The sequence below is a fragment of the Dipodomys spectabilis genome, unplaced genomic scaffold, assembly GCF_019054845.1.
Source record: "Dipodomys spectabilis isolate Male_0828 unplaced genomic scaffold, ASM1905484v1 ptg000069l, whole genome shotgun sequence".
NCBI lineage: Eukaryota > Metazoa > Chordata > Mammalia > Rodentia > Heteromyidae > Dipodomys > Dipodomys spectabilis.
This window is the reverse complement of record NW_024870746.1, coordinates 18,787,432-18,800,222: the sequence shown is the minus strand read 5'-3', so window position 1 is coordinate 18,800,222 and position 12,791 is coordinate 18,787,432. Positions and strand designations below refer to the sequence as shown.

At 38.0% G+C, this 12,791-nt stretch overlaps 1 protein-coding gene across 3 annotated transcripts in view; it reads left to right on the top strand.

The window, feature by feature from the left end:
- The window catches only part of Rps6kc1 (ribosomal protein S6 kinase C1), a 155,111-nt gene that overhangs the window by 30,746 nt on the left and 111,574 nt on the right, over positions 1 to 12,791 (top strand). For all 3 annotated transcript variants that reach the window (XM_042681891.1, XM_042681890.1, XM_042681892.1), the window contains one exon: positions 8,507 to 8,622. In XM_042681891.1, the coding sequence (XP_042537825.1) occupies positions 8,507 to 8,622 (116 nt within the window). The remainder of the gene's footprint in view (positions 1 to 8,506; positions 8,623 to 12,791) is intronic.

The window sequence follows — 12,791 nt, the reverse complement described above, 5'->3', positions numbered from 1 at the left end:
CTTTCCCTCCTCCCAAATGCTTTTGATTTTTTTAGATATAACAAGATATCCAGTATTTGTCTTGAAATCAGCTCCCCAGGATTTACCATTTCTTTAAGAATCTTAGTGCTTTTGTGGGAAATGGTATTAGAGCTTCTGCCATTTACTAATTTACTGCATTTTGGCTCCAGATCAGTCTTTATTACCTTGTGGGACCTCCTTTTTTATTGGTACAGGTGAGCTCATACGATAGAAGGATACTGAGAGAAGTAGGTTTTGGTAGGTTTCTGTTTCTCTTGGTTGTGCTGCCACTGGTATACGTTGACTCCTTCCTGCTGCTCCCTCCCTACCATCCCTGGGACTGTTGGCACCACAGCAGAGAGGTCCAGACTGTGATTCTTTGCCCACCAACCTTGGCACTCCTATTTAGGACGGCTGTGATGGGGCAACCTAGCTCACTGCTCTCACCTAATGGCAGCCATAGTATCTCCACTGAATTCTGAGTGCTAGTCATGCTAGGACATTCCTCTTCCAAATACTTCATTTAGTTTTCCCCTCAACCCCAAGCAGTCCTTGAATTCTCTTTTATTATTATTTTTACAGTAGTAAATCCTATGCAGATGGTTAGTAATTCTGTAAGATGTTGCCTACAAATTGCTCAATTGATTCCATTTTTGGGCTGTACTCTTCCTTATACAGAGACCATGTCTGGACAGTAGGTATGCTCATTGCAATTTACTTCTAAGCTCTTTCAGCAGCTACTTAGGAAGCATGCCTTTATTTATATACATGTATACAATACAGTGTTTATGTACAATCCTACTTATATACAAACCTGTATATATACATGTTTCAATATAATCATATTGATATATATTTTAGGAGTTATATAGATGTATGTATGTGAACACATACTTTTTTCCTTTTATGAAAATGTGTACTTCTTGAGTCCATTGTGGACAAATATGTGAGTACAAATTACTAAACAAAGTCTAGGTGTCAAGGGTGTAGGATCATAGCTTCAGGGTCTAGGGCTAAAATTGAGAGTGAAGGATATGAGTAGCCTTCAAAATTATTTCTCCTTTGTGAAAAGTCGTAGCAGATTATTCGAGATGTGGTGTTTAAAAATCAAGATGAAGATAATGGTTGGATTAATGCTGAAGTCAAGGACACAGATGTTCAGGCATAATATGGCATAAGTCTGGTTCCTAGTCATATCATCCACAATCTTTCTATTCCAGCACTTCTAAACCATTAGGCTGAGGCAAGTGCTGTGAAGCCCAGACACCACAAATCCATGAAGTACATATTGAATAGGGATTTTCTTTTGTTAAATTTATGTGGTCCAATATACCTGACCTTTTTTTTTTTGCCTCAATTAGAAATGCTTCTTAATACGTGTCTTGGAAGATGGTTATTTTAGATTAAACAAGTCTTTTTATAGTCTAAAAAATTTTATCAGAATATGCTTCATTTTGCTTTTCTTTCAAAGAAATGGGTATTCAGAGGTCATTTACCAGATAATCTGTCATTTTCCCAATGAAATTGGAATGCCAACTTACGTTTAATGTTTTATATGAGTTGCTATACACAACCATTTTTCTTTTTGTGGCATTTATTGTCTATTCTTCTATAAATAAGTGCTTCTGTATCATGTTGATGTTTGTGTTTTGTAAGTATGTTCTGATAACTGGTTTCAACTGTATCTCTCTGGGGAAATGGTTGCCGTTCAGATATTGGCCTGGAACTTCCCCAGTTCTTACATTGTAATTATTGGTTCTGAGAATCTGTACTCTTATGTCTCTATTACCTCTTCACTTCATGTTCTTTTTTCCATTTCCTGTTCTCCATTGATTGGTTAGGCATTTTCATTGTTTTTCCTTTGCTAAGCTTTGAAATAGAGGGCTCTGGAGGGACATTGGGGTGGGGAAGCGATGGTTTATCTTACCTCACATTTTTGGTCCTAAACCTTATTTTCTTCTTGTTCATGTTGTGTTATTTCTAGAGGCCATCCTTTGGCCACATCCCAGTTCACAGTAACTTGACAAGTTTATAGGCCTAACCAGTTTGCAACCACCTTATAAAGGACACTAACCCACTGCAGGTGTATGGGAGAACAAGTTTCTGATAGATTCTTGTGTATTTGGGCTTTATTTGTGTACCTTCCCCTCAGCTTTGGCTTGCCAGCATCTTCAGATTTGTTCCCTGTGCTCCCCTTGGCATAGATATTATAGACTATATACCTGATTGCCTTGTTGGTAAGTGGTCCCCTGGTGCCCCTTCCTCATCTTCATGTCTTCCAGACTAGGCTAGCCCTTACCATAGCAATGTTTTCCCTGACCTCCCAGCGCATACTGCATACCACAGGCAATCCCAATGGGATTCTTACATCATGGCTCTGTGGGCCCACTTGCTAGCCTTGGCTTGCTACAACTGTAGCTTTTGTATGGGACTTGAACTCAGGGCTTGGGTGCTGCCCTAGAGCTCTTTTGTTCAAGGCTAGCACTCTATCCTTTTGAGCCACAGCCCCACTTCTGGTTTTCTTGTTGTTAATTGGAGGTAAGAGTCTCATGGTCTTTCCTGCCTGAGCTAGCTTTGAATCATGATTCCCAGGGCTCAGCCTTCTGAGTAGCTAGGATTGCAGGCATTAGCCACCAGTGCCTCACTCTTTCTTGCTTTTTTGACAAGTGTAGATCAGCTCTGGTCTGAGGAACCCAGCAAACTTCTTTGCAACTCAGTGGCTGCTACTGGATTTATTATTTATCACTATCTCCTTTTGCTTTTCACTCTCCCTGATGGCTCTCCAACATTTCCCCATGTATAGAGAGAATATTATACAGTATTACATACAGTACATTATAGAGAAAATATATATACAGAATATACACATATGTCAAAGTATATAGGCCAATATATACACACGTCAACATATACATATAGGTCGATCAATGCACATGTCAACATATACACACATGTTGACCAACATACACAGAATGCATGACACATGACACACATGGCGAGATAGTGAAACATACGATATAGGATGCGTATGACAAATAGCATGTGGCACACATGACACACAACATACATGACACATGTAACACGTGACACATGATCTATGGCATGCGTAGCACACATGACATGTGACATGTGATTCGCATTACATATGGCACATGGCATGTATTATATAAGACACATGATGTGACATTCACAACATATGACACAAGTGACACATGAGGCACAGCATGACATTCATGTCACACGACATCTATAGCACATGTGACATGCATGACACATGACACCCGACACAAATGATACATATGACACACATGATCACATGACTTGTAGAACACATGACACAGATGACACATGATACATGACATTCTGGTCACACATGTCCCATGTGACATGACACAAATGCTATACATGGCTAATGTGATACACGACACAAATGACATATATGACCTCTCATACATGGCATACTACATAGGAATACATGACACATGACTCTCAACACATACGACACAAGTCATGTGATACATGTTACAAATGACACAGATGATACATGACACATGGCACTGCAACATGTTGCATGTGATATTGTGATATGCATGCAACATGTGAGACACCATGACACATATGGTCCATGGCATGTATGACATGACATGGTAAACATGACATGCACGTCACATGACAAATGACCCATATAATGCACCACATGCATGTCACATCACACTGGCTATAGTACATATGACTTGTGACATGCATGGTGTATATGGCATCTATGATATGTGCATGACACACATGTCATGTGGCAATATGACATCCAGGACACAACACACATTATACATGGCACATGTGATGCATGACAAATTACACATATGAGCCACGACACAATACCATACATGGCACACTTGACACATGTGACATGTGGCATGTATGGAATGTATGACACATGCAACATAAATGACACTTATGACACACTACACACATGCCATATGATAGTCATGACACATGACCATACCTAACTTTGAATCTTTTCCAAAAGCATCTAGCATGATGCCAAATCCTGCAAGTCCTAACACCCTCTTGGCTGAAATGTCCCATGGATCCTAGTGGGTTAAATTCTGTATCATTTTTTTCAGGGAATTGGGACTATAACTTGTTTGGAGGTATGTTTCTGGTTTTACTTGGCTAGAGAGAATTCACATTTTACTTTTCTTTGCTTCATTTCTCTCATTTTACTTTTCCTTTATGAATGAATTGTTGTCACAGTTAATAGCAGCATGAAGCTTTGGGCTAATTTCCTACTGATCAAGAATGAATTTTATTTCTTTATAACTAATTTCTGATCATTGACATATTTGTATTTTAAATCCCAAAATCTGCTATAAATCTACTAGAGGCTTTTATTTCCAGTGGTTAATCAATTTAGTTGTATGTTTGAATTAAATTTCTATCTATCTATCTATCTATCTATCTATCTATCTATCTATCTATCTATCTATCTATCTATCTATCTTTTGTCTATGGGACTTAAACTCACCACTTTGAGCCACAGCACCACTTCGGGTTTTTGAGTGTTTAATTGGAGATAGTCTCATGGGGATTTAACTGCCTGGGCTGGCTTTGAACCATGATACTCTTATCTTAGCTTTCTGAATAGCTAGGATTACAGGCGTGAACCCCCAGTGCCCCGCCCCCTATAGGTTTTAATAAAGAAAAGATAATTGAATAACTTGGGGCAGGAGAGTGGCTTATACCTGTTAAATAATATTGCATAATAAACTTTCCTAGGATTTTTTTTGCATGTTTTATCTTTACCTATTTTTTTTTTACTCTTTCCCAGGGAAAAAACATTGGCACTATGAATGTCAATTTGAAACGTCAATGATGTTGCTACCTTTAGAATGAAAGTTCAGTGATATATTAAGCATCTAGAGAATAGCTGTAAGGCTATTGTGCACCATTAGGATAACTATGAACTCTGCTGCTTCTATATTTTATCCTAGGAAGCATTTTATATTTATTAGGGTTAGTCGTTATTGCATTAAAGTTAATTGGTCGTGTTTAGGCTACCAACACAATTTTATTTTGTTACTCTGCACTATCTTTGGAACATAGAAGTGAGCATGTTCTTTAATCATATTCTGATAAGACTCAATATACTGAATCTTTTCATACATAAGCTGTTTTTGATTTATTCCAAGTGTAGTGGAATAGAAATGCATAGATCACTACAAGTTTCATTGCTTACGCATTTAGTCTACCTAAATGGGGAGGCAAGATTATTCACATTAGGATTAAATCAACCACCTCATAATTTTTTTTAAAATTGGTCGTGGGGCTTAAACTCTGGTCCTGGGCGCTGTCCCTCAGCTCTTCAGCTCAAGGCTAGCGCTCTACCACTTGAGCCACAGCGCCATTTCTGGTTTTCTGAGTGGTTTATTGGAGATAAGTGTTTCATGGACTTTTGTGCCTAGGCTGGCTTTGAACTGCGATCCTTAGATCTCAGCCTCCTGAGTAGCTAGGATTGCACGTGTGAACCACCAGCGCCTGGCTCACCTCATAATTTTTATTGTATTTGTTTAAGAAAAAAAGAACTTTCCAAGGTATCATAATCTAGTAGTATCATTTTAGATGTATTATTGCATTGGGAGAATATTTGTCACATATGAACTGAGACCTATGAAGACACAGATTTGGTATCATGGATTAGGTTAGGTGTGGTTACATGTGGTGATGTTTCAAACAATATAAGCCAGTTTCTTTCTCATTGCTGAAGGTCTGTAGACAACTTCATCAGGGACGGTGTGCAAGGATCAGGACTCTTAGCTCCTGATTTTGTTGCTCTGTGTTCATTTTTTAATCCTTCATGGTCCTTTCTAGAAGGAGGAAGGGAAAGGAAGAAAAGCAGATATCTGTGAAGCTACAATGTAAATACCTTATTGGCTAGAATTTAGACCATTCTTTAACTGAAAGGCTATTTGACAATTATATAGTCCTTTTGTTTTTTTCTGAGCTCCTGTGTATATTGTTAAAAATCAAGTATCAGTATATTTCTAGAAAAGAAAGTGATAACAGATATTTAGATAGCAGCTGGAAGCCTATTGTAGCAAATGAGTAGAAAGCTGGATATTAGAATTTAGAATTATCTGCATGACTGCTCCAGGGCTCTGGATTCTTTGAGGGTGCCAAAATTTTATAAACCTCTTCTCTAGGAAAATGTACCTCTGTAAGTATGCATGGGATTCTTTGAGATTGTTGTCTGTGAGATTGTTGTTGTTTTTATTTTTAATATTTATTTGTTTGCATGTATATGTGGACTCACTGTTAACATTTCCTATTTGAATGTTCTGTAAGAAATTATTACTCTTCTTCTTCTTCTTCTTCTTCTTCTTCTTCTTCTTCTTCTTCTTATTATTATTATTATTATTATTTTGGTCAGTAATGGTGCTTGAACTCAGGGCCTGGGTGCTATTCTTGAGCTCCTTTTGCTCAAGGCTAGTGTTCTACCACTTTGAGTCACAGTACCACTTCTTGGTTTTCTGGTGGTTAATTGGAGATAAGAGTCTCACGGACTTTCCTGTCCAGACTGGCTTTGAACCACAATCCTCAGATGTCACCCTCCTGAGTAGCTAGGATTACAGGCATGGGGCCACTGACATCTGGCTAAGTTTTTGTTTGGTGCCAGTAATAGAACTTGAACTCAGGGCCTGCTCCTTAGCGTTTTTGCTCAAGGATGGTGTTCTACCACTTGAGCCATAGCTATCTTTTTGGTAGTTAATCAGAGAGAAATGACTTATAGACTTTTCTGTCTGGACTGGCTTTCAACCAGATCTCAGATCTGATTCTCAGAACCAGACCTCAGATCTCAGCTTCCTGAGTAGCTAGAATTAAGGTATATAACATCATATACCTCTTTCAAAGCATGTCTTTGAAAGTTTTTTTGGGAAAAAATTTTTATTTTCATAGTCCACAAAAATTTCCTAGCATAATCTTTATGCTAGTCACTATAACAGTCTTGAAAATTAAAAAATATTATTGTCTGCTAAGGGTTCACTGTGTACCTGATATGTATCTTGGAGCCTTGTGCCTTATCTTTTATTTTCTGTACTTTACAATGAAGAAGTAACCTGCCTAAGATCTTGTAGTTTGTGAATGCTAGAATGTTTTTTGTTGTTATGTATTTTGGCTGGTTGTGGGGTTTGAACTCAGGGCCTGGTTCTGACCCTGAGCTATTTTGCTCAAGGCTAGTTCTCTACCACTTTGAGTCCCAGTGCTCCTTCTGGTTTTCTGGTGGTTAGTTAGGGAGATATATCTCATGGACTTGCCTGCCTGGGCTGGCTTTCAACCTTGTTCTTCAGATCTCTCAGCTTTCTGGGTAGCTAGGTTTACAGATGTGAACCACTTGTGCATGGCTCCCCTCCTCTCTTTCTCTTTTTCTCTTTCTCTCTCTCTCTCTCTTTGTGTTGGTCATGGGGCTTGAAGTCAGGATTGGGGTACCAGCCTTTATCTTCTTTTGCTCAAAGCTAGCGCTCTACCAGTTGAGCCAGAACTTTACTTAGAGCCGCAGAGCTCGCATTTGAACCCAGGTCTAACTCTAGTACCTTTAGAGTTCTTTTTTCTTTTTCTTTTCTAGATCTTTTCTTAGTTATGAAATAGATACTTTTCCCTAAGCTTGAGGCCCATTGAGTGGAGGGTAATTTAGTGTTTCAGTTTTGAAATTCTTGTCTTGATTTTTATAACTGGAAATCTCTTTGTGCCTCGTTTTCTGTAATATTTTGCAAAACCACTTAAAATGTTTTAAGTGTGTGATAATGCTACTCTTTTGATTTTGTATTGTTTTAAACCTATATTGCAATCAGTATGGTACTGGCTGTGTGACAAATGCCAACTGGTAATCTAAGAGCTGGACTAAATGATGATATTTGAAAATGTCTTTTCAGCATTCAAATTGCACATGCCATTAAGAATTCTGTGAAAACCACCTCTGGTCTCTTGTGAAGCAGAACTCACTGGCTCTATGTACTCTTTTCTCACAGGCTTGCTGTCTTGTGTGTGACAGTGCCACACACAGATTTAGCATAAAAGCTTTTACTTCAAGCTGTGGTGTTTGACCCCACTGATAATACAGATGTTCTCGTAATTTCCTCTCTTCATTGGCTTTTCAAATAAAAAAGAGTAGAAAAGAGGAAATTATGTGAGTAATGATAATATTAAATTACTGTGGTAATTCATTCACGTTCTCTAAAATTCTCTTTTCCAATGTAGTGTCACATCACCAACATCATAAGAAGTAAATTCCTTACACTGCCATTTATTTCTCAGTTGACATCTCCACCTCCTGTTTTTATCAGAAACATCATTTTTTTTTCTTGCTAATACTAACTATAGAGTCTACATGTGACTTCAGGAGTTTGCTGTTATAATAAGCACCATAGAGAGGCAGTGGTAGGCCTGCTGCTGCTTTGTGAGCAGTGTTTGGTTGTTCTTTCTGTAAGTGTTGGCTCTTATTTAATTCTAGGGAGATTTGATAAAACTGTTATTGAAGAGAGAAGACAGTGTGCCGAAGACCTGCTGCAATTCTCTGCCAATATTCCTGCTCTGTACAACAGTAAGCAGCTTGAAGACTTTTTCAAGGTTTGTAGTCTTTCTGGAATATCTTATATCTTACTAATACTTTTATAGTCACTTTTTGAGTTTTTGTTTCAGTTGTTGTCTTCTCTTTGGAATACAAATCCATTTGCATTTGTTGCAGTTACACTAATTTATATAAAGGTATGCATAATGGTCATTGCACAGTTGGAGATAGGTCACCAAATATTAATGATTTAAGTTTCATGACAAGCATTTTTTTTTCATTCTAAGATCTTTACTTTTTTCTGTTTTGAAATATAGTCTTATTTTGTAGCTAAGGTTGGCTTTGAGCTATCAATTCTTCTGAGTGTTGGGATTATAGGTGTCTATCATTTATAATAATATTTTTCTAAAGGCAGGTGCTAGTTGCTTATGCCTATAATCCTAGCTAATCAGAAGTGGACTGAAATCTGATGATTACAGTTTAAAGCCAGCTTGGGCAGATCTTTGAGACTCTTGACCTCCACACACTAGTTTTCTGATATATTATTTATTTTGTATTAACAACTGTGCAGATTGCTAGTTAGTATTGTATTTCACTACTACATTTTACCTCTTGCATTTTGTTAGCTTTCTAGAAAAAGGCTAGGTAATTGTTTTGTAGTTGATTTTTTTTTCTCTTTAACAAATGACATGAATTTGTATAAAGTTAATTTGTACACTAAAACACTAGCTGTATGTGAACCATAGTAGCTTTTTTTTTAGGTTTGATAAAGTGTAATTTCTTGATTTTTTTTTTTCCTTTTTGGAGTAATCCAAAGTCATGCAGATTCTCTCCCATGTTTTTTCTAAAAGTTTCAATATTACATTTAGGTCTCTGGTCCATTTTCTGTAAATTTTTGTGCATGGTGTGAAGTAGTAGACCAAATTCAACTTCTGATGCATGTATATCTGACTCAATGCTACTTGTTCAAGAAACTATACTTTCTGTTATTGAGTTATGTTAGCACTGTTGCTGAAGATAAATTGATTGTAAATGTAATGGCTATTTCTGTTGCTTTAATCTTCTAGAATGTTCTTATACAACTACTACCTTCAGACTGTCTTATAAAGGTATCAACCTGTACCTTCGTAAGTTTTGAAATCAGATAGTAAAAGTTAGCCAATTTCATTCATTTATTTATTTATTTATTTGTTGGTTGTGGGGCTTGAACTCTGGGCCTGGACGCTGTCCCTCAGCTCTTTAGCTCAAGGTGAGCGCTCGACCACTTGAACCACAATGCCATTTCTGGTTTTCTGGTGGTTAATTGGAGATAAGAATCTCTTGGATTTTCCTGCCTGGACTGGCTTTGAACCTGTGATGCTCAGATCTCAGCCTCCTGAACAGCTAGGATTATAGGTGTGAGCCACCAGCGCCCAGCCTCCAATTTTATTTTTATTAAAAAACTCTTATTATAATTTTGAGTGTTTTAATTTCCAGAAAAATTTAGCATCAATTTGGTCATCTGAACAAATACTATCATAGCTACAACTTGAGAGAAAATATAAAACTTACATACCTAATAAAAAAGACTTTTAGCCAGAATATATTCAGAATATATTCTTACAACTCAGCAAAACAATAGGTAGATTTTACTAGACATTTAACTAAAGAAGACATAGGAAAAAGCCTAGAAGAAGTAGAAACTACAATTAACACAAAAGTAAGATACTACTACATACTTGCTACATTGGTTATAATTACAAAGTCAGAGAGTACCAAGTGTTGGTGAGATTGTGGAGGAACTTGTTTACTCACATACTGTTGGAGAATATAAAATAGTAGTCACTTTGGACAACAGTTGGCTTGGGGCATGGCACAAGTGGTAGAATGCTTGCATTGCAAGCACAACTCACTAAGTTCACTCCTCAGTACTAATATAAAATGACTTATTATAAGACCTTGAAGTTTCATTCTTCACAACCTACCCAAGAATAACAAAAATATTTTTGCACAAAGATGTGTACACAATGTTTCCAGCTATGTTAATCATAAGTACCAAGAGCTAAAAACAAAGCAAAAACCAATCAATCTGTCAGTGGATTTTTTTAGCAAGTGCAATTATATATATACACACACATACACATATATGTATATACACACATATACATATACATATGTACTTTATACACACTCAATTGTTTTATTTCTGGGATTTTTTTTTTTTTTTGGGTCTGGTTATGGGGCCTGAACTCTGGGCCTGGGTGCTGTCCCTTAGCTCTTCAGCTCAAGGCTAGCACTCTACCACTTGAGCCACAGCGCCACTTCTGGCTTTTTTCTTTTTGCTTATGTGGTGCTGAGGAATCGAACCCAGGGCCTCAGGCATGCAAGGCAAGCGCTCTACCACTGAGCCACCTTCCCAGCCCTATTTCTGGGATTTTTTATGGTATATTTTTAGTCTGTGGCTGACTAGGGGGGATAGTCTACTGAGTATATGTGTGTGTGTGTGTGTGTGTGTGTGTGCGTGCGCACATGTGTGCATGCACACATGCGTGTGCCAGTCAGTCCTGTGACTTGAACTCAAGGCTTGGGTGCCGCCCCTGAGCTTTTGTGCTCAAGCTAGTGTTCTACCACTTGAGCCACAGTTCCACTTTTGGCTCTTTGGTGGTTAATTGAAGATAAAAGTCTCACAGCCTTGCTTGCCTGGGCTAGCTTCAAACAGCGATCCTTGGCTCAGCCTCCTGAGTAGTTAGGATTACAGGGGTGAGCCACTAGCACCTGACAATTCATATGTTTTATGAATTCTTAGCATATTGATTTAATTTTTAGCATTATTGATATAATTGTTCATTTTTACTCTCGTTTACTCTTTATTGTTGTTAATTTCTTACAGCTTAATTTATAACACTTCCCTCCCCCGCCTCCCCCCCCCCCCCCCCCCACTGGGATTCAATGATAAGCGGACGCTCTACCACCCAGCTATGCCCCTGGCTCTCTTACTGCATAAATTATAAGTTGATTTTTATCATATGTATGTACAAAAATCCCACAGTTTATATAGGATTTGGTACTACTTATGGTGTGGTGGCCTATACCTATAATCCTAGCACTCTGGTACCTAAGGCAGCAGATTGTGAATTTGGGTAGCCTGGGTTACAGAACAGGTTCAAGGCCAGCCTAGGTTACTTAGTGAGAAAAATAAAAGGAGAGGAGACTAGAGATATAGCTCAGTGGTAAAGTAGCTGTGTAGCATATATGATTCAAGGCTTAGTTCACAGCATGGGAGGAAGACAAATTCCCAGCATCTCAAAAAAGTCCCAAGGTATTTTCCAAGATGAGTTTGGCTACTCTTAAATTGTCCTTTATTTATTTATTTATTTATTTTTACAAAATTCTAAAAGCAGGTATCTTCTTTCACAAAATCTAAAAATGAGTGCCTTCTAACAGTTCCCATAATTAAGAATGACAAGATCTAAAAGATAATGAAGAGCTGACTTTTATTTAAAGTATTTAAAGTAATAATCTGACTTCTATTAATCCCAACTATTTTTTTCTTTTTTTGTTTTTGTTAGTCATGGGACTTGAACTCAGGACCTGAGCTTTTTCACCCAAGGCTAGCAGTCTATCACTTTGAGCCACAGCATCACTTCCAGTTTTGTGATGGCTAATTGGAGCTAGGAGTGTCATGGACTTTCCTGCCCGGCTGGCTTTGAACCATGATCCTCAGATCTCAGCCTCCTGAGTAGCTAGGATTATAGGCGTGAGCCACTGGTACCCAGCCCAACTAATTTTTTTTTTTTTTTTTTTTAGTTTTATTTTATTTGAGAACATACTGTACAGGGGGGTTACAATTACATGGGCAGAAAAATGCATACATTTCTTACCAAGCATTGCAGCCTCCTCCTTTGTTTACCTTTCACCTCCCTTCCCCCCCACCCAATCATACCCCCCCTCCCCCCTCCCCCCCACCCAATCATACCCCCCCTCCCCCCCCACCGACATTGTAAAGCTGGTTTTGACATGACATTTTGTACTTCTCATTGTTGCAACAGGTCCACCTGAATCCTTAAACGACTTGTTTGTCCCCGTCTCCTCCACATGTTATACTGACATCAAATATAGTGAAAGCGGGGGTTACACTGTGGGGGAGGGACATACAAAGCAACAAAGAAATAATATTATAAATGCGTTAGAAACACATGCATGAAAGAAACAAAAACATAAAATACATATTTGAGGGTTCGTTTTCCTA